The 21,791-nt window shown below is 43.4% G+C and overlaps 1 protein-coding gene across 1 annotated transcript in view; it reads left to right on the forward strand.

Moving 5' to 3' along the window:
- Positions 1-21,791, forward strand: part of DARS1 (aspartyl-tRNA synthetase 1) — an 83,535-nt gene that overhangs the window by 50,987 nt on the left and 10,757 nt on the right. Inside the window, exons 7-10 of the mRNA XM_040439840.1 lie at positions 3,539-3,641; positions 5,179-5,259; positions 9,130-9,189; positions 21,597-21,708. Of these exons, the coding sequence (XP_040295774.1) occupies positions 3,539-3,641; positions 5,179-5,259; positions 9,130-9,189; positions 21,597-21,708 (356 nt within the window). The remainder of the gene's footprint in view (positions 1-3,538; positions 3,642-5,178; positions 5,260-9,129; positions 9,190-21,596; positions 21,709-21,791) is intronic.

Here is a 21,791-nt window from a genome sequence, read left to right on the forward strand (position 1 = left end):
GCCACGTGGTGAGTCGGTATAGTGGAGTGGCGGGTTCTCTTCCCCAGCACTTCGGGTTAAACATATGGGGCACGCAAGTATCTGTCACTCTGATAATAACAGACTGAGCAGTATCCATGTGGCCTCTCCTGTGAGGACGTATACCATTCATCTGCCTTTGAGTGTGGGGGGTTATCAGCCTCATGGGCCCAACTTTATTATTGTTTTCTATTTGCTGAATTAGTGTCTCATCAGATTTCATTACTGACTCATAACTAATTGGTGTTGCAAAGAAATTGCTAGACACGAGGTCGGATTATTCATGTGAAAAACTTTTTGGATGTTTATTTAAGCACTGCATGTGCGTCCCCTGATGAGCCCACGTAATGCATTGGGCTGAAGGGACCTATACTTTGAATGTTATGATCATTGGAAGCAGAAGGCGCCTTTCGGGCAAATAACTATTGAATCCGACATTGCAGAAGTTGCACTGAGCGTACATTTATTGTTATGTCTCCAGCATTTATCCATCTTGATGTGCTCAGCATTTATTATTTTCGGTATTTATAGTAGGTCATTGAATAGACCCGCTTTAGGGCGCCTTATCCAGGTTGCCCCTAAAATTCTTCTTCAGAGCCATCCAAGGGTTTTTAGGAGGTTCCTGAACACGGGATCGCCCCTATCGGGGCGGCTATTCTGTTCTGTAGGCAGGGCTATACAGTGTAGGGTGGGTATCAGGGAAAGGTCCCCACTTTACCTCCACAACCTTGCCTACAGTACTACCCCATCCCGTGTTGTGGGATATTTATCACTATATCTACCTGTTCACATTTGTTTTGATTTATTATTTCTGTTTTGGAAATTTCTCCTATAGCAAGATAAGAAGTGCCATCGGTATCTCCTAGGCTGACCGACTCAAGGTGACGGCTCTTATTGGATATGCCAGTCTCGGGCGTCTATGGCGCTTTATGAGGTCCTGTGACATTGCCATCCGGTGCAGAATATACAGGACCCCCTGAAAATAAAGGAGCGGCGTAATGGTTTAGTGCATCTTTGACCCCAGGCTCCTGTCTGTGCGGAGAAGTGCAGCCGGCCCCATTCATTTGACCAGGGCTGCGCTGTGCATAAAAGGGGCCACATGATGACTCCTGCAGCCCCTTAATTATTGTTTTATTTTACACACCTTTATAGCACTGACATTTTCTGAATGTCTTTGGAATGCAGGAAGAAACCCACACAAACATGAGGAGAACATACCATCTCCATGCAGGTCCTGTCCGTGGTCGGAGCCACCGTGCTGCCTTAATGCTCCGGATCAGTGGGGGTTGCAGTGACCAGACCTCCACCGCTCATTAAGTGATGGTCTATCCTAGCAATACGCCATCACTTTAAAGGGGTTGTGCAACCTTCTCCTGCCCCACTTGGTCGGACCTGTAAAGAGAACCTTACTTACTGCACTAGCTCCCCCCCGCTCCTTCTTTTCCCGGACTGCAGTGTCCCAGCGGGCTCCCTCCCTGTAAACATCCGATTTGGCATCGCCTGCAGCCAATCACAGGCCGTGATGACGTCATTTGTCATGACGTAAGGGGAGCTAGTTACTGCCGCAGCCAGTGATTGGCAGCAATAATGTCAAACCAGATGTTTACAGCGGAGCATCACAGGCCTGTAGCCAATGCCGTAAAGCAGGTAAGTAAGCTCCTCTTTACTGGTCTGGCCAAATTGTGTGTGGGAGAGGGGGGGGGGGGGGGGTGCCAAAAAAAAAACCTTGTTGCACAACCCCTTTAAGGTAGCCACAGTCATGTGAAGAATCGGACACCAACCTTTTCTTGGAGAAATTCATGGCCAAGAAATCTTACTGGTTTTGATTGACCAACCAATTCCTGCTTTGAAGGCCTCATGTGAATGGTCCTGAATGGCCAGATATAGTCCCGGTGGTCCTGAATTAGGCAGCCTGTGCCTCTGTAAAGGGCTTTTCGGGGAGTATACATCAATAATACAGCATGGAAGAACATGCTACCATAGGAAATTCAAGGTATAAGGAGGTAGCGTACGAAGTCATAGATTTTATATGAATGACCTATTACTTTGGGATCCAAAATAAAGCCATGTGCATGAGCCATGAAGGAGGTTTCCAAGAGAGTGCCAGAGAGAAGCAGGCTGAAATGACAGGAAAAAAACAAAAAACCACACTCCCATTTTCAATGTCCTCTCCGCTCCAATCCTTGCCAGGCCTGCAGCGGCCACGTGCCGTTCATTGGACACATGGCTACCGCAGCCAATCAGGGGCCTCAGCTTTCACATGCCATTCATACATTGATGACTGCTGAGGCCAGTGATCAGCTGCAATGGTCATGTGAATGATGAATGGCCTACAGCAGGCATCGGAGCAGGAGTGGCGAGACGTTTATATGGCGTTTTTTTCTTTTAAACTTTGGACAACCCCCTTAAGATTTTCAGACCGACTTGGTCTTGTTGGATCATACCAACATGATCAGTCTGGCAGCAGTTCTGCTTGGCCGAGCAGTGTTTGCCACAGCTATGGAGGTTGTATCAGCAGCTCAATAATCTGCAGCGGTCATTGGCGGACAGGTTTATGTGCAGTTTTATGTAAGTCGGTCATTGCACTCATTAGCAGGACTTTTACTTTCTTCCTGCAGACTCAGGGTCCAGGATGTGACCTCTGCTCTCCCATTAGATTGCTATCTCTCTTCTTTTTCTGTTTGTTTGTTCTGGCTTATTAAGCTATTTTGGTGCCATCTTTCCTGGATTTGTTTAGGCTGACGTTTTATGTTCAGCATTGATGGAGACAACCCGCAACCTTACCCCAGTGCGATGCTATTAATGCATAGACTGGTATGTTCGTGCAGCCACATGGCGGTCCATTAATAAGGGGAGCGTCTCTGTAAAGGTTACACTGGGTGATAAGCGTCTGCAGGTAGCACGTGGTTCACCGTGCATGAGTTTCTGCATCGCTTTACACAGGATAGAAGGCCCAATACTCAGTGACCGGGGTGTCGGTCTGAGCGGGCCCTTATACACATGGATGATTTGGTGGGTGAACAGGAAAAATTAGCACCATCATAGCAAACTGGGACAACACTTCCTCGTTTCTTCACAAATCAAGCAAATTGTGAAGCTTTTTAATAGTTAAAAGTATAAAAAAATAAAATTAAGTGATCGTCATTGATCGTTCCTTCCCATATTTCATTTTTTATTTTATTTTTTGGGGAAGGGGGGGGTCTGGAAAAAAACTCCGCTTTTTATAAAGAAACCTAGATGTGCAACCACCCATGTGGAAGGTGGCCAACTAGCTGTTGTTTTTGTGCAAAATGTGTCTTCATGAGCACCATGATGGTATTTTTTGGAAGGCACTCGTTGTCCTTGTGGAGAGCCAGCAGGTGTCAGAAATCTTACAGGCAGTGCATCCAAGGAAGAAAACTCACTCTGGTGCCACCTTTAGTTGGCATTAGAGAAACAGTTTTTGAAATTTGAGAGTTGTTTTACAACCTCCCATTGGTCAGAACTGAACGTTTGCTTTGTCTGTTGTGCTCGGCTTTAGCATCACCAAGGAAAGCATCATCGACGTGGAGGCAATTGTGCGTAAGGTGGACCAGAAAATCGAGAGCTGCACCCAGCAAGACGTTGAGCTTCACATTGAGAGGGTAAGCGATTGGTTCAGGAAGTGACTATAGACATACACAGCGTCATCCCATCCATAGCAGCTGATGGCAGGGGTCCCGGCGGGTGTCAGCTGTGCGGAGTTCAGACGTGGCTGATGGTTAGGGCTCGTTCACACAAACGTATTTTGCGTTCCGTATATGGGCCATTTTCTGCGTTCCGCATACGGTCCGTATACGGAACCATTCATTTCAATGGGTCCGCAAAAGATGCCTGTCCTGTCCTATTCTTGTCCGCAAAACAGGCATTTCTATAATGGGCCCCCTGTTACGTTCCACAAATTGCGGAAGGCACACGGGCGGAATTAGTTAAACTGATGATCTATCCTCTGAATAGATAATCAGCATCTGATCGGCAGGGGTCCGACACCCGGGACCCCCGCCGATCAGCTGTTTGAGAAGGCAGCGGCGCTCTCGGTTTCCCTCAGGCTCAGTGACGTCACGAATAGTATCACTGGCCTGGGAGCGGCTAAGCTCTGTTCACTTGAATGGAGCTTAGCCGCGCCCAGGCCAGTGATAATAGTCGTGATGTCACTTGGCCTGAGGAAAACCGAGAGCGCCGCTGCCTTCTCAAAAAGCTGATCGGCAGGGGTCCCGGGTGTCTGACCACCACTGATCAGATGCTGATGATCTATCCAGAGGATAGATCATCAGTTTAAAAGAACTGCAGAACCCCTTTAATACCACAACCAATTCAGTAATAAAAACCTCATTGATGGGCTGTCTTGAAGGGTGCCCATACTCGATTCAGTGCGGAGCGGCAGGGTGCCAATAACAGTGCGGGAAAAACTGTTCACAGTTTTACCTGTTTTCAGTTCAGTTTTTGTCCATATTCTTCACCTGTACAATCCTCTCAGTCCAGAACAGCGGCAGTGATAATACTACTCCCTTCTCCAACTAAGGCCTCATGCACACGACCTTTGTGTGCTGGCCATGCCCATATTGCGGCCCACAAACAACGGGTCCCCAATATACTGTCACCGGCCGCATGCGCACCGTATCACGGATGCGGACCCATTCATGGGTCTGTAGCCCGGCAGGTACTATGCGGTATGGAGGCACAGATCAGAAGCACTACGGAGTGCTTCCGTGGGTTTTCTGTCTGTGCCTCCCCACCTCAGAAAAGTAGTGCATGAGCTACTTTTTTGCGGATATCGGTCTGCAGACAGCGGGCACACAGTCGCCGCCCGTGCTTTGTGGCCTCCAAGGCCGGCACGCAGTTGTGTGTGTGAGGCCATACTAGTATTTTTACTTGGACAATTGGCTGACTAATGTCCTATAACTGCTGCAGCCACATGGAGCATTTTGGGTAATTACAGCCGTGTACAACATCTGCTCATCTCCCCAGTTACCTATAGACCAGGTTTCAATTCCCACCACGTTTCCTTGCGCGGCCATGGCTGTCTGTGCGTGCAGCGTATTGTGATGGCCAGGTGTTTGTGCACGCGGCGTATAGTATTGGCCGCGTGTCTATCACAACAGGCTCTGCTTCCGCTCATGTTATTTCTGTTCTGACTTTCAGATCTACGTGATCAGCGCAGCTGAACCCCGCCTGCCTCTGCAGCTGGAAGATGCGATGCGGCCTGAGGGCGAAGGGGAAGAGGTGAGGAACCCTGCCACCAGCTTGATTTTAATACATGCACGGTGCTGAGTACTGGTCTCTCAGTGCTGAGTACTGGTCTCTCAGTGTACTTACTGCTTTGCAGGTGAAGATTAATAATGAACTTGTAAAACCATATTTTATCATCCCACATCTGGAGATTTAAAGGCTGCCGAAAGTAAACCGGGTCCATGGAAGGACCTTCTAGTTGCTGAGGGAATTTGGATACATTAATGAAATCCAAATTTTGTTTCTTAGAGCATTGATCTCTGCTGATGAGGTGTTTAACTCCCTTAGTGACCAGCAATACACCTTTTTATAGCGGTCACCAAGGTGCTTTATATTGGGCGGCCCAGTCTATGTGTCCCATGCAGTGGAGAACATAGACTCCTGCTGTAATGCATGGGACACATAGACTCCTGCTGTAATGGCCGGGACCGGCAGAAGGGTCGATCCTAACCCCTTAGATGCCGCAGGCAATAATGACCGCAGCATTTAAGCGTTTACAGAGGGAGCGGAGGATGTCACTATAGCTCCACGCAATGCAATGTTTAATAGAAGTAATCAACAGATCGCCTATGAAAGTCTCCTTGTAAGTAGTTTTTTTTTAAAGTTCAAAATGATTAAAAATATATCAAGTTTAAAAATACACCTTTTTCTATTGGAAAAAAGTGTTTCAATGGAAAAATTGCTAAAAGAAAATCCCCTTCACATATTTGGTATCGCTGCACCTATAATAACCCACACTACACAATTATCATGTAATTTATCCCATATGGTGAATGCTGTAAAAAATAAAATGAAAGCTCGAATTCTTGTTTTTTGCATATTTGCCACAAAAAAAAGCAATCAAAAAGTGTTATGTACCCTAATAAAAAGTGCAAGTCGTCCTGCTAAAATCTCCATAGAACGAAAAATAAAAAAGTTATGGGTCATGGGATATGGCGATGCAATATATATATTTTTAGGCTACTTTCACACTTGCGGCAGAGCGATCCGGCAATCTGCATGCAAACGGATAGTATTTGCGGATCCGTCTCACAAATGCATTGCAAGAACAGATCCGTCTCTCCGTTTGTTATACGGACAAACGGATCAGTTTAAATTTTTTTCACATTTTTGCGCAGACCGGAAGGACGGATCCGGCACTAATACATTTCAATGTAAATTAGTGCAACTGATCCGGAATTTTAGACGGAGATAATACTGTAGCATGCTGCGGTATTTCCTCCGTCCAAAACGCCGTTCAGTGACTGAACTGAAGACGTCCTGATGCATCCTGAACAGATCGCTCTCCATTCAGAATGCATGGGGATAAAACTGATCAGTTCTGTTCCGGTATTGAGCCCCTAGGACGGAACTCAGTGCCGGAAAAGAAAAACGCTAGTGTGAAAGTACCCTTAAAGAGAGTTTATTGCGCAAAAGAAGTAAAATATTTAAAAAGAAAATGTATTTGGTATCGATGTAATTTTACTGACCCAGAGAATAAAGATATAAGTTAATCGGTGAGATATATGTGCCCCAAAATGTTGTCATTCAAAACTACAACTACAAAAAACATAAATCCCCCCCCCCCCCCTTCTCAATATGGCTATATTGACGAAAAAATTAAAAAAACTTATAGCTAAAAAAAAAAAAAAATTGCATGCTCATTAAGAGGTTGTACAAGATTAGAAAAACATGGCTGTTGTCTATACCAGCGCCTCTCTTGCCTGGAGTTAGTATGTACTGAGCTCATGGCCAGGTTTGACACTGTTTCTAATACTTTTTGTGGGCCTCATGCACATAACCGCATCCGTTTTGCAGTCAGCAAAACACGGATGATGTCCTTGTTGCGTTGTTTTTTGGGCCAATAATAGGAGATGCTGTGTCTTTTTGTGGATTGTACACACGGATGCGGACGGACGTCATCCATGTGCAGTCAGTTTTGTTTATGCAGGCCCATAGCCATAAAGGGGTCCGCGTGCAATCTGCAAAAAAATATAAAAATGAGGATTGGACACGGTAGTGTGCATTAGGCCTCATGCACACCATCGTACGTATTTTTGGTCCATGTCTGATCCGCCCACAGACCTATTCATTTCTAAGGGTCTGCAAAAAAAAAAAAACTGATGACATCTGTGCGCTGTCCACATCTGTGCGTCAGCGCCGCAAATTATAGAACCTGACCTATTCTTATCTATTTTGCGGACAATTATAGGCTTTTTAACAGTGGGTCCCGAAAAAATTGCAGGATACACACGGACCGTATCTATATTTTGCGGATCCGCTATTTGCAGACCGCAAAACGGATACAGTGGCGTGCAGGAGGCCTTAGGGTCCATTCACACGTCCGTTGTTTCTTTCCTGATCTGTTCCGTTTTTTGCGGAACAGATCTGGACCAGATCTGTACCCATTCATTTTCAATGGGTCCTGAAAAAAATCGGACAGCTCAATGTCTGATTTTTTTTCAGGACCCATTGAAAATGAATGGGTACAGATCTGGTCCAGATCTGTTCCGCAAAAAACGGAACAGATCAGGAAAGAAACAACGGACGTGTGAATGGACCCTTAATTGCATATAATATACTGAACCAGGATATATGGAATAGTGTGTGCGCAGACACAGGATATCACAGCATAGGAGGTTGTGTAGCAGATGCTGCGCACCAGGACATCTGCCCCTGGGGATGGGGCCCTCGTGCATTGTGTCGACGTCATCAGCGACGAGCGGAAGTCTTGATGTGCGGAGCTCCATAGTCTCTGCATCTCCTGTTTACATTCACTTCTCCATTAGTTTTTTCCTCTCTGCACGTGAGAAGCTCCTGTGTAAACAGGTCTCTGACAGGCAGCGCTCGGCTCCTCGGTAATGTCACCAGATATTGATCCGCCCCTGTTCGTAAGCCTAATTTATAATACTGATCACTACTATTAATCTAGGATCCGCCGAACGCCCCTTTAATAAAAGGGAAATTAAACCGCGGTCTTACAATAGTGATTTATAGTTTTTGGACCTGCTGTCAGTCATCCCATAGAAAGACACTACAGCCAGCGCCTCTGCAACTGACGTGGGAGCAATAGATTGCATGGAGCTGCCTAACAAATATTGAAAGATTTAAAGGGGTATTCACAGCTCATATCATTAGGATATGACATTACTTTATGACCGGCTGGGGTCTGACTTCTGGGACCCTACTGTGTAGGGGGAAACTCTGCTGCAGCCCCTTGATTCTCATGACAGCAGGAGTTCCTAGATGTCGGACCCCTATGATCACAAAGTAAGGGCATATCCTAGTGATGGATCATTGCTTTATGAGATGGGAGTTCCCCTTTAAGACTTTAATATTCCTTTAATTAATGTATCCAGAGATTTGACTTGTAGGGAAATATTCATGCGTGATATTTAAAGGGGTTATCCCACTAATAGCATGTATCACCACGGGATATTTACATTTTCATTGTTAACTCCCTGCATCCCAAGCCTAAACAGTATATCAGGGAATCTTCCCCTTTATCTACTGTTTTTATCTACCGTCCTCCCAAGCCTTTATAGTAGGGGTGTATATCATCTGCTCTGCTCCCTGGGGGTCTCTATATGTTGTGAACCCGCACTTCACATCAAGTGCTGACAAATGATGGGAGTTGCAGTTTCAGCTTGAGTGGTAAGAAGAGCAGATTTCAGACATTTCTGTATCTCCGCTTGCTTTTTGAGCTTTTTACACTCTGGCGACGCTCTAAACACCGAACCTTTCCGCCAGCTCCGGCATCGGGAGGTCCCCAGCAGGACAGTGCGAGCGGCCGCTGGGAAAATTGACTTGCAATCCCTTTACTGTATTATGTTACTTTGCTTGATGTTTTGTGTTTTCTTTGTGTTTTTTTTTTTCCTGCTTTAGGAAGGAAGAGCTACTGTAAACCAGGATACTCGGCTGGACAATAGAGTCATTGATTTAAGGGTAAGGATTGAATTCCAGAGTGCAACTCGCCCCTCTTATATTGTAATCCTGAGACAAACATGTCTTTACTACAGGTGCCTATCCCTCATGTTACTGGCTAGCAAACGCAGGAATCGGCAGTAAAAATGGTGGCCTCCACTGCTCAGACTGCACGTCCCATGATGCTTTGCTCACACATCACATAGAGAGATGTGGCCGGTTCAGAATTATAAGGAAACATAGTGACCTTTATTAGAAATTTTGAACAAGAGGCCAAAAAGACACAAATGCAGGTCTAATGCACAGGAGAGGTGGCAGACTGTGCCTTCTGCAGCAGCATGCGTGTCGCAGGCACTAAGCGGACTGTGCCTTCTGCAGCAGCATGCGTGTCGCAGGCACTAAGCGGACTGCGCCTTCTGCAGCAGCATGTGTGTCGCAGGCACTAAGCGGACTGCGCCTTCTGCAGCAGCATGCGTGTCGCAGGCACTAAGCGGACTGCGCCTTCTGCAGCAGCATGCGTGTCGCAGGCACTAAGCGGACTGCGCCTTCAGCAGCATGCGTGTCGCAGGCACTAAGCGGACTGCGCCTTCTTCAGCAGCATGCGTGTCGCAGGCACTAAGCGGACTGCGCCTTCTGCAGCAGCATGCGTGTCGCAGGCACTAAGCGGACTGCGCCTTCTGCCGCAGCATACGTGTCGCAGGCACTAAGCAGACTGCTCCTTCTGCAGCAGCATGCGTGTCGCAGGCACTAAGCGGACTGCGCTTTCTGCAGCAGCATGCGTGTCGCAGGCACTAAGCGGACTGCGCCTTCTGCCGCAGCATACGTGTCGCAGGCACTAAGCAGACTGCGCCTTCTGCAGCAGCATGCGTGTCGCAGGCACTAAGCGGACTGCTAATGCAGGGGAGGCCAAAGATGATGCATGGCAGTAGCCTTTACTCCCCTCTTTTTCTTTCATCTGATTTTTTTCTCCTATTTAGAGATGAGCAAATCAATTCGGAAATTCGGCTCAAATTTCCTGATTCTAATTCTACAAAATTTGACTTGATTGTGATTTGATTTAAGAGAAGAGAGAAAGATCGTGATAGAGAGAGAGACTTTGCCAGGCAGTCAGAGCACTTTCGATTTCAGGTAGAATTTATTTGGCCGAATCAGGCCAGAAAGGGTTTTTTAGCGATTTGCTGATCTTTTCTCCCATTGCTTGTAAAGCTGAGAAATATATCAGTATTTGCTCATAGAGCGACCATGACCCCCTTCCTCCTCCTCACAATCTGGCTGCAGCAGAAGCCTCCCCCCCACTGCTCTGTCCACTGAAAGGACACTAGGGACAAGAAGTCCCATGTTTCTTAAAGGAACCTGTCACCTGGATTTTGTGTATAGAGCTGAGGACATGGGTTGCTAGATGGCCGCTAGCACATCCGCAATACCCAGTCCCCATAGCTCTGTGTGCTTTAGGCTACTTTCACACTTGCGTTCGGAGCGGATCCGTCTGGTGTCTGCACAGATGGATCCGCTCCTATAATGCAAACGATGGGATCCGTCTGCATTATATTTCAGAAAAAAATCTAAGTCTAAAAGTTAGTCAGACGGATCCGTCCAGACTTTGCATTGAAAGTCAATGGGGGACGGATCCGTTTGAAATTGCACCATATTGTGTCAACGTCAAACGGATCCGTCCCCATTGACTTACATTGTAAGTCTGGACGGATCCGTTTGGCTCCGCACGGCCAGGCGGACACCCGAACGCTGCAAGCTGCGTTCGGGTGTCCGCCTGCTGAGCGGAACGGAGGCGATACGGAGCCAGACTGAGGCATTCTGAGCGGATCCGCATCCACTCAGAATGCATTGGGGCCGTACGGATGTGTTCGGGGCCGCTTGTGAGAGCCTTCAAACGGAATTCACAAGTGGAACCCCGAACGCTAGTGTGAAAGTAGCCTTAATTGTGTAAAAAAAAAACACGATTTGATACATACAGTACAGACCAAAAGTTTGGACACACCTTCTCATTCAAAGAGTTTTCTTTATTTTCATGACTATGAAGGCATCAAAACTATGAATTAACACATGTGGAATTATATACATAACAAACAAGTGTGAAACAACTGAAAATATGTCATATTCTAGGTTCTTCAAAGTAGCCACCTTTTGCTTTGATTACTGCTTTGCACACTCTTGGCATTCTCTTGATCAGCTTCAAGAGGTAGTCCCCTGAAACGGTCTTCCAACAGTCATAGTTTTGATGCCTTCATAGTCATGAAAATAAAGAAAACTCTTTGAATGAGAAGGTGGGTCCAAACTTTTGGTCTGTACTGTATGCAAATTAACCTGAGAGGAGTCCTGTCCCTGACTCATCTCACGTACAGGACTCATCTCAGGTTAATTTGCATATGTATCAAATCGATGTTTTTTTACACAATAAAAGCACACAGAGCTAAGGGGACTGGGTATTGCGGATGTGCTAGCGGCCATGTCCTCAGCTCTATACCCCAAATCCAGGTGACAGGTTTCCTTTAAGCCTCGCTCTGTACCAGCCCAAAATCAAGGAGGGCAGAGGGATAATTAATCCTTGGTTTCTCTGCAAGATTTCTACAAGTTTGTTTCAGGAACACTGGGCAAAAATGTATGTCCTGTTTACTTTTACTATTCGTTCTTAGGGTTGTTTCGGGTATCAAATTTTCGATACCCAATCGATACTTTTGTCTCGGTATCGATACGATACCGGGATTTGCCTTTTATCGATACTAGGCTGTGCTACAGCCCAGTATCAGAGAACATCGATCGCACTGCTCTCAGCGCAGCCATGTTCTCTCAGCAGCACGGGGAGAAGGAAGCAGTCTCTTCCTCCCCCCTGTGCCGCCGCTGCCACCAATGGGAACGAAGAGGAGGGGAGGGTGCACTGCGCCACCAATGATAACTAACGTTTAATACATTAAAAATAGAGGCGACAGAAACGCATTGCCGTCACCCGACCTCTGACAGGGCGCTGCGATCCGCGGCACATGAGGGGTTAACTTCCGCTGATCGCAGCTCCCTGTCAGAGGTCGGGTGCCGGCAATGCGTTTCTGCCGCCGGCTGTATTTGTATTAAACGTTAACTATCATTGGTGGCGCAGTACGCCCCCCCCAGTATTAAAAACATTGGTGGCGCAGTACGCCTTCCCCCTCCCCAGTATTAAAATCATTGGTGGCGCAGTGCGCCTTCCCCTCCCCCCAGTATTAAGTCATTGGTGGCGTAGTGCGCCCTCCCCTCCCCCCAGTATTAAGTCATTGGTGGCGCAGTGCGCCCCCTCCCCCCAGTATTAAAATCATTGGTGGCAGTGGCCACAGGGTCCCCTCCTCTGCATTGGTGGAAGTGGCATCTTATAAATCACCCCCTTTCCCAATTTTACATATAAAATATATAAACAATAAATAAATAAACATATTACATATTGCCACGCCCGAAAAGTCCAAACTATTAAAATATTTAAAAAATCTCCTATGTGGTGAACGCCGTAATAGAAAAATAAATAAAAACCACCCGATTCGCTATTTTTTTTTGTCGCCTTGCCCCCCCCAAAAAACAGTATAGGACTGTCTGATTATGGGCCGGACGTTTCATAAAATGCAGAATGCACGCAGCTTTTTTTTGGCTTTTTTTTTTTTTTTTGCGTGGTATCGAGTATCACAATACTTTTTTATGGTATCAAAATTTTGGTATAGAAACAACCCTATTCATTCTTATGTTTAGTACCCCTTTCCCCACCTTCTGCTGTAAGTCGGGTCTTTAAATTGCAGCAGGCGCCATAGCTCTCGGGTTTCTGCTGTTCAAGAGACACCCAGGGCTAATGTCTGTGATCAGTGATAACGCTGATCGCAGACATTTAATGTTTCAGACGCTGTGATCAATGGTGACTATGGTATCTGAGGCTGCTTCTCCCAGGAGCACTGCATTTCCAGGGCCCGAACAGCTTTCCCACATGGAGATGAAGGAAGCGGTTTGTTCTCAGTAATAGCCATGGTCTGTCAGAAGGAACCCAGGCTATGGAGGGTGGCAGGTGGCAGGGCTCCATAGGAACATAGCGAATCTTCTGTACACTGCAATGGTAATTCATTGTAGTGTAAGGGAGAAGTGATCTGAAGATCTGCTGCAGTGACTTAAAAAAAGGTAAAAAAATATAAAAAAAAACACATGTGAACAGAAAAATAAAAAAGGCTCCGGGAAGGGCGGAAGTAAAAAACTGAAACACAAAAATGGAAAATAGCCCGGGCGTGAAAGGGTTATTTTGGAGCTGTGTACCCCACCCTAGACCATGGTATATGTATTACACACCATCACATTGGAGATTGATACAGCCGTCCAGGTCATGAGTCTTGCAGACAGTCTTCGGGGCAGCGATTGTGAAATCTCTTCTCAGCAAATCTATTAGAATTTTTTTAATTTTTTTTATTGCCAGACATTATTACGATGTAAACAAGATTGTGGCAGACAGAGCGTCGTCTGTACCGCGATACACGTGTCTTCTTTATCGACTTCTGCAATCTGAGGATCTCCGAGTGTACAGAATCTGCAGGGACTTTTAGAGACTGTCTAATATTTCCAGATCTCAGCCACGTGGCGAGGTCACAGCTGGACATGGACCTGAAATAATTTTGAACGTCATAGAATAAAAGCTGAGCATCTAAAAGTGACCCACAGTCATGGCCATCTTGGTGCCGCCTGTGCCCTGTAAAGGAACATGCATGTCGTCGGTAGTCCAGCCACTACAGGGAAGGGCAGAGGTCAAAGGGCAGGGGTCATTGTTTGCAATAACTTTGAGTTGATTATAGGGGGCAGCCTGGAGGAGATGCAGCGGCGACACAAGAACTCACTGGTCAGCTGGTGCAAATAATGAAAGTCTAAAGATCTGTGGAATTCTGCTCAAAATTTGTGTCTATAGCGGTTCATGTGTGAACAGTAATACTCCCATACTAGTATGCTCTCCGGCTCTATCAGTAATGTGTCAGTCTGCTGTCCAAAGTGACAAAACCGCAGCAGGACAAGAAAACGCAGCTGAAATCTCCCAGTAGCCCCTACTTGTTCAGTATCTGTGCAGTGTCCGGCTCCAATGATTTGTATTCTGCAAAGTGCAGTCTTTACAGTGAAGCGACATATCATAGGAGTACTTTTGATGACAAGACTGCTGATGGTTTCCAATAGCAGCCAGAATAGTGAGCGCAGCTCTGGAGCATAATACAGGATGTAACTCAGGATCAGTACAGGATAAGTAATGTATGTACACAGTGACTGCACCAGCAGAATAGTGAGTGCAGCTCTGGAGTATAATACAGGATGTAACTCAGGATCAGTACAGGATAAGTAATGTAATGAATGTACACAGTGACTGCACCAGCAGAATAGTGAGTGCAGCTCTGAAGTATAATACAGGATGTAACTCAGGATCAGTACAGGATAAGTAATGTAATGTATGTACACAGTGACTGCACCAGCAGAATAGTGAGTGCAGCTCTGGAGTATAATACAGGATGTAACTCAGGATCAGTACAGGATAAGTAATGTAATGTATGTACACAGTGACTGCACCAGCAGAATAGTGAGTGCAGCTCAGGAGTATATAATACAGGATGTAACTCAGGATCAGTACAGGATAAGTAATGTAATGTATGTACACAGTGACTGCACCAGCAGAATAGTGAGTGCAGCTCTGGAGTATAATAGAGGATGTAACTCAGGATCAGTACAGGATAAGTAATGTAATGTATGTACACAGTGACTGCACCAGCAGAATAGTGAGTGCAGCTCTGAAGTATAATACAGGATATAACTCAGGATCAGTACAGGATAAGTAATGTAATGTATGTACACAGTGACTCCACCAGCAGAATAGTGAGTGCAGCTCTGGAGTATGTTAGATAATGTTACACCAGAATCCCAATCATCAGCAGAATTAACAGGCCACATCTTCTGCTGTGGTGCCACTGCTACTTCTCTGTTGTTCCAGATGTGACGCATCCTTTTTGTTGTCCTGGGGGCTGTCAGACCCTCAATGATAACACTTTGAGGAACTCTTCTATTTCTAGGCCATCAATGCATATTACCAGAACACTCCTTGACTTCTATATATAAACGCAGTGATCCTGAGAAGATGTATATACTGTGTATGTAAAGTCGGGACTCGTCCTGTTAGTGATTTATTCACGGCAGACTTTGATCAAACCACCGTGAGACTGGGATCCAGCACCGCGCAGTAAACAGGAAGAGAAAACACTTGCTATTATTTGAACTTGCTACAAAGTAAACTTCTATATTTTTCCTGAACGTAAGCGCCTTTTGAAGTATTGTTCTGCTCCCAGGAGGCCGCTCCTCACCGAGCCCCTCTTACAGAACCTGACACAGAGGGAGCAGCGGCGCGCTCCTCGCCTGCTCTCACGTGGATCTAATTTGTGTTCATAACAGTCGTATATTCTGGCTTTGCTGTGTATAAAGAAAGTGTCTCCGAAGAAAACTCCTCAACGGATCTTCCATTTTTTTATTTTCGTTTAGATCCCAAATAATTGTGTCCACGGCTCATTTTAAAGGACCCCCTTCCTGTCATTGTGGACAAAGGTCAAACAATAGCTGCAAAGTGTTTGTGTTACAGGATATCGTTCAAACAGGGAAATATGGAATATAAGTGTCGAGAGCTTGGCACGGGGCACCTCCGGGGGAAAGAGTATTAATTTCAGGATTGGAGAGGATTCCTAGGGAGGAGATTCTCAGTCTGACCAGGGCATTTTAATAAGCAAAACCTAATGTGTTCTCTGCATACACTGTGACATTATTCAAGGAGTCTTCTCATGTGCTTTGCATCATGCGGTGTCTCTCTGGCTGACGGGGCCCCATGTGATGAGCAATGTGTTTATATAAAGGTTTGGGTCTAGTGAATTACGGGAGGCAATATCAGGGCATGTTCACACGGGCCGGACACACTGCAGACTTTTATTGTCCAGATTTTTCAGGCGCAAAAGTCACAGCATATAACAATACCAGCAAGGTGGAGACGAATGTAACAAATCTGATCCACACATTGCATTTTATCTGTGATAATTTACATCCCCTGCAGACGTACCCTTACAGTAAAAATGTTTGTACATAGGAGCAGTATTATAGCAGTTATATTCTTGTACATAGGAGCAGTATTATTGTAGTTATATTCTTGTATATAGGAGCAGTATTATAGTAGTTATATTCTTGTACATAGGAGCAGTATTATAGTAGTTATATTCTTGTACATAGGAGCAGTATTATAGTAGTTATATTCTTGTACATAGGAGCAGTATTATAGTAGTTATATTCTTGTACATAGGAGGCAGTATTATAGTAGTTATATTCTTGTACATAGGAGGTAGTATTATAGTAGTTATATTATTGTATATAGGAGCAGTATTATAGTAGTTATATTCTTGTACATAGGAACAGTATTATAGTAGTTATATTCTTGTACATAGGAGGCAGTATTATAGTAGTTATATCCTTGTACATAGGAGCAGTATTATAGTAGTTATATTCTTGTACATAGGAGCAGTATTATAGTAGTTATATTCTTGTATATAGGAGCAGTATTATAGCAGTTATATTCTTGTACATAGGAGCAGTATTATAGTAGTTATATTCTTGTATATAGGAGCAGTATTATAGTAGTTATATTCTTGTACATAGCAGCAGTATTATAGTAGTTATATTCTTGTACATAGGAGGCAGTATTATAGTAGTTATATTCTTGTACATAGGAGCAGTATTATAGTAGTTATTCCTGTACATAGGAGCAGTATTATAGTAGTTATATTCTTGTACATAGGAGGCACTATTATAGTAGTTATATTCTTGTACATAGGAACAGTATTATAGTGGTTATATTCTTGTACATAGGAGCAGTATTATAGTAGTTATATTCTTGTACATAGGAGCAGTATTGTAGTAGTTATATTCTTCTACAGAGGATGCAGTATTATAGTAGTTATATTCTTGTACATAGGAGCAGTATTATAGTAGTTATATTCTTGTACATAGGAGGCAGTATTATAGTAGTTATATTCTTGTATATAGGAGCAGTATTATAGCAGTTATATTCTTGTACATAGGAGCAGTATTATAGTAGTTATATTCTTGTACATAGGAGCAGTATTATAGTAGTTATATTCTTCTACATAGGAGCAGTATTATAGTAGTTATATTCTTGTATATAGGAGCAGTATTATAGTAGTTATTCCTGTACATAGGAGCAGTATTATAGTAGTTATATTCTTGTACATAGGAGGCAGTATTATAGTAGTTATATTCTTGTACATAGGAACAGTATTATAGTGGTTATATTCTTGTACATAGGAGCAGTATTATAGTAGTTATATTCTTGTACATAGGAGCAGTATTATAGTAGTTATATTCTTCTACATAGGAGCAGTATTATAGTAGTTATATTCTTCTACATAGGAGCAGTATTATAGTAGTTATATTCTTGTACATAGGAGGCAGTATTATAGTAGTTATATTCTTGTACATAGGAGCAGTATTATAGTAGTTATATTCTTGTACATAGGAGCAGTATTATAGTAGTTATAGTCTTGTACATAGGAGCAGTATTATAGTAGTTATATTCTTGTACATAGGAGCAGTATTATAGTAGTTATTTGGTTGTACAGAGGAGCAGTATTATAGTAGTTATATGGTTATACATAGGGGGCAGTATTATAGTAGTTATATTCTTGTACATAGGAGCAATATTATAGTAGTTATATTCTTGTACATAGGAGCAGTATTATAGTAGTTATATTCTTCTACATAGTAGCAGTATTATAGTAGTTATATGGTTATACATAGGGGGCAGTATTATAGTAGTCATATTCTTGTACATAGGAGCAGTATTATAGTAGTTATATTCTTGTACATAGGAGCAATATTATAGTAGTTATATTCTTGTACATAGGAGCAGTATTATAGTAGTTATATTCTTCTACATAGTAGCAGTATTATAGTAGTTATATGGTTATACATAGGGGGCAGTATTATAGTAGTTATATTCTTGTACATAGGAGCAGTATTATAGTAGTTATATTCTTGTACATAGGAGGCAGTATTATAGTAGTTATATTCTTGTACATAGGGGGCAGTATTATAGTAGTTATATTCTTGTACATAGGAGCAGTATTATAGTAGTTATATGGTTATACATAGGGGGCAGTATTATAGTAGTTATATTCTTGTACATAAGAACAGTATTATAGTAGTTATATTCTTGTACATAAGAGCAGTATTATAGTAGTTATATTCTTGTACATAGGAGCAGTATTATAGTAGTTATATTCTTGTACATAGGAGCAGTATTATAGTAGTTATATGGTTATACATAGGGGGCAGTATTATAGTAGTTATATTCTTGTACATAGGAGCAGTATTATAGTAGTTATATTCTTGTACATAGGAGCAGTATTATAGTAGTTATATGGTTATACATAGGGGGCAGTATTATAGTAGTTATATTCTTGTACATAAGAACACTATTATAGTAGTTATATTATTGTACATAAGAGCAGTATTATAGTAGTTATATTCTTGTACATAGGAGCAGTATTATAGTAGTTATATTCTTGTACATAGGAGCAGTATTATAGTAGTTATATGGTTATACATAGGGGGCAGTATTATAGTAGTTATATTCTTGTACATAGGAGCAGTATTATAGTAGTTATATTCTTGTACATAGGAGCAGTATTATAGTAGTTATATTCTTGTACATAGGAGGCAGTATTATAGTAGTTATATTCTTGTACATAGGAGCAGTATTATAGTAGTTATATGGTTATACATAGGGGGCAGTATGATAGCAGTTAATGTTTGTGTAGAAAACCTATTCAGTTTAGTTGGTTAGATGACTTGTCCGCACTTAACATATAGATTGATTCTTCTTCCTGGTTGTTTGTGAACTTCTTAGAAGGAGCCGTCTCTACGATCAGTGATTCCCACATACTTTTAATTCTTATTTATCACAGTTTTTTCCTCTCTTTGTTCAGAAAATAAACGGTGAAGTGTTTATCGGATAAACTATTTCACCGGACATAGATGGAATGTCATTTGTAGCTCTTCCCGGGTGGCAATTATTGCCGTAGGGTTCATCTTTGGAACAGTAAGTTCACACTTAAGGCTTCTAGTATGGCCTGCTGTTCCCACCTATAGCCGCTTTCTGCAACTTCCACTCAGCAGGAAATCCTTATTATACATTCATGAATAATTCTCGGCCCATTAACAGGAGACTCTTACTGTGCTACGTAAGGTACAATACAATGGCTGTGTTTGATAGAAAGCATATTTTAGAGGAGGGGAAGTCAGAATATACATTCATTCTATTTAGGTACTTTTCCCTTCCAGGTTTTCCTATTATGTCTTACAACTATTATCTCTTACAACTAAAAGCAACCATTTGATTGCTCGTGGGTCTTAATATTTAGCTTTCCATTTATGCCAAATGACACTAGTATTACCCGACCCCTCATGGAAAAATACATTAAAATATGTATCTTTGTACTTGTTCAGGATGCGTATGTGGTTGATTTCTGTATTGCTTCATTTATTTACAAGACCGGCTTTCTCTGACATGTCTGCTTGTGGAGCTGCAAGCTCAGAGCTCAGTGGGTGTTCCGTGCTTGTGGAGCTTCAAGCTCAGAGCTCAGTGGGTGTTCCTTGCTTGTGCAGCTTTGGGTTCAGAGCTCAGTGGGGTTTTCCTGCTTGTGGAGCTGCGGGTTCAGAGCTCATTGGGTGTTCCCTGCTTGTGAAGCTGCAAGTTTAGGGCTCAATGGGTATTCCTTGGGAGGTTTCTACCTCTTTCTGTCTCTATCCCCCTTCATTCCTGTTTTCCCATGGTGTCTCTTCATCTTCTCCATTTCACTCACTGAAATGACTGCAAGCTGTGAGAAGATGCCGATCTACTACAAATTGAGCAAAAAAGCATATGTCAAGCAGTTTGTGCCATAGTGGAGTGGTTCTCTGTCCTAGTTCTCTCAGCTAAAATAGTTCACTTCTTTTATACCATGGAAGGATGATCCCATTTATATCACATTAGAGGCCATTTTCTGGATTCCTCCAAGATCGGGACTTGCTCAGTATTGCACCTTCCTCAGGAGGGGTGGGGATCCATAGCATTGGGTAGTTGTGCTGACTTATAAACCACACTGGGCAGACTTTGACTTCCTGTGGTCTTTTACCTCAACTTTCACAACCGAAAAGGTTAACCAGAAGTGAAATTAGTACAGAAAACGCCATCTGGTAAATGCAGCAGGTTTACAAAAACAAGCATGGGGAATTTCTACATTATAGAATAATGCGGTAATACTGGTGCACGTTAACACTGGACCAACCAATATGGCCACCGCTGGTATTTTTGAGCCCTCCTTCAGAGCTCTTCTGATCTTGAATCAGCAGCTGAGCTGACATCACTTGTTTTGCTGAGATAGAGCAACGGGTGTAACCGAATAAACTGCTAAACCTGGCTATAACGGGAAGTGTGACACTTTATGACGTGTGGGGGGGGGGGGGGGAAGCGAAACAAAGCAGAAGAAAGAGGCTTTATGAGCTCTTCACAACTGACTGTGAACACATGAGCCTTATCTGAGATCCCGTGATCTGTTTACAGAGTGAACCCTCTCCAGATTTTTCTCTCGTATTTTACAGTACAAAAAGTAGAAAAAAAATACAGTACTTATGTTTTATTCTAAATGAACCACAATTATGAATTTTCTAGATATTGAAACTTGTTTTCCTTTTCCGATACAGTTACATGATAGAATTATTGTAATCTTCAGCCACCACTAGGGGGAGCTCAGTGCACAAAGATTTATACAGCTTTGATTGGAACCTTTAACCCCTCTTTACTAAGCTCCCCCTAGAGGTGATGACAGTTAGGACTTTTGTAGCCAGCTTTAAACTTTGTGCATTCCAGGTTTGGTTCAACAAATTATTTTTGGGGGGGAATAAAAAACAAAAATAAACACTTTTTTTGGATCCTGTGTCATCCATATTGATATATCAATGCATATCAATATTGTTGGAGTAAAGAACCCTATGTGAATGCTCTGTTATGTCATCCGATATTTGAGGTCCTCCCAAAAGTAATCAGAACAGAGCATTTGCTTCTCCCCCTGCATGGCCCAGTATGTCCATTCATTTCACAGGGTAAGACCTCCTCTAGTTCCTGACCTTTGGCACCGCATTTCACCCCCGCAGACCAACGCCTCCCAATCAATTTGTCATTGGGGCAACTAGCAACTTCTTTAAGCTACATTTTAGCTCAGTCCCTTTATTTATTTTTTGCCATTACCTGCTGAATGAGAGCCTGGAATAGTAATGGCGGCATTTTTTATGGTGACTGTAATGGCGGCACTCGTTGCTCAGGTCTTCTTACCGCCTGCTGTTTTATCTTGCAGACCTCCACGAGTCAAGCGGTCTTCACCCTCCAGTCCGGTGTTTGTCAGCTCTTCCGGGAGACCCTAAGCAACAAAGGATTCATCGAGATTCAGACTCCCAAAATTATATCAGGTTTGCAGCTCTGATGTCTTCTGTGTGATACCGTGGGCGACGGGAGTCCCGCTAGAAGCGTTCTTGGTCCTAAATGCAAAGTA

The sequence above is a fragment of the Bufo bufo genome, chromosome 7 (genome assembly GCF_905171765.1).
Source record: "Bufo bufo chromosome 7, aBufBuf1.1, whole genome shotgun sequence".
NCBI lineage: Eukaryota > Metazoa > Chordata > Amphibia > Anura > Bufonidae > Bufo > Bufo bufo.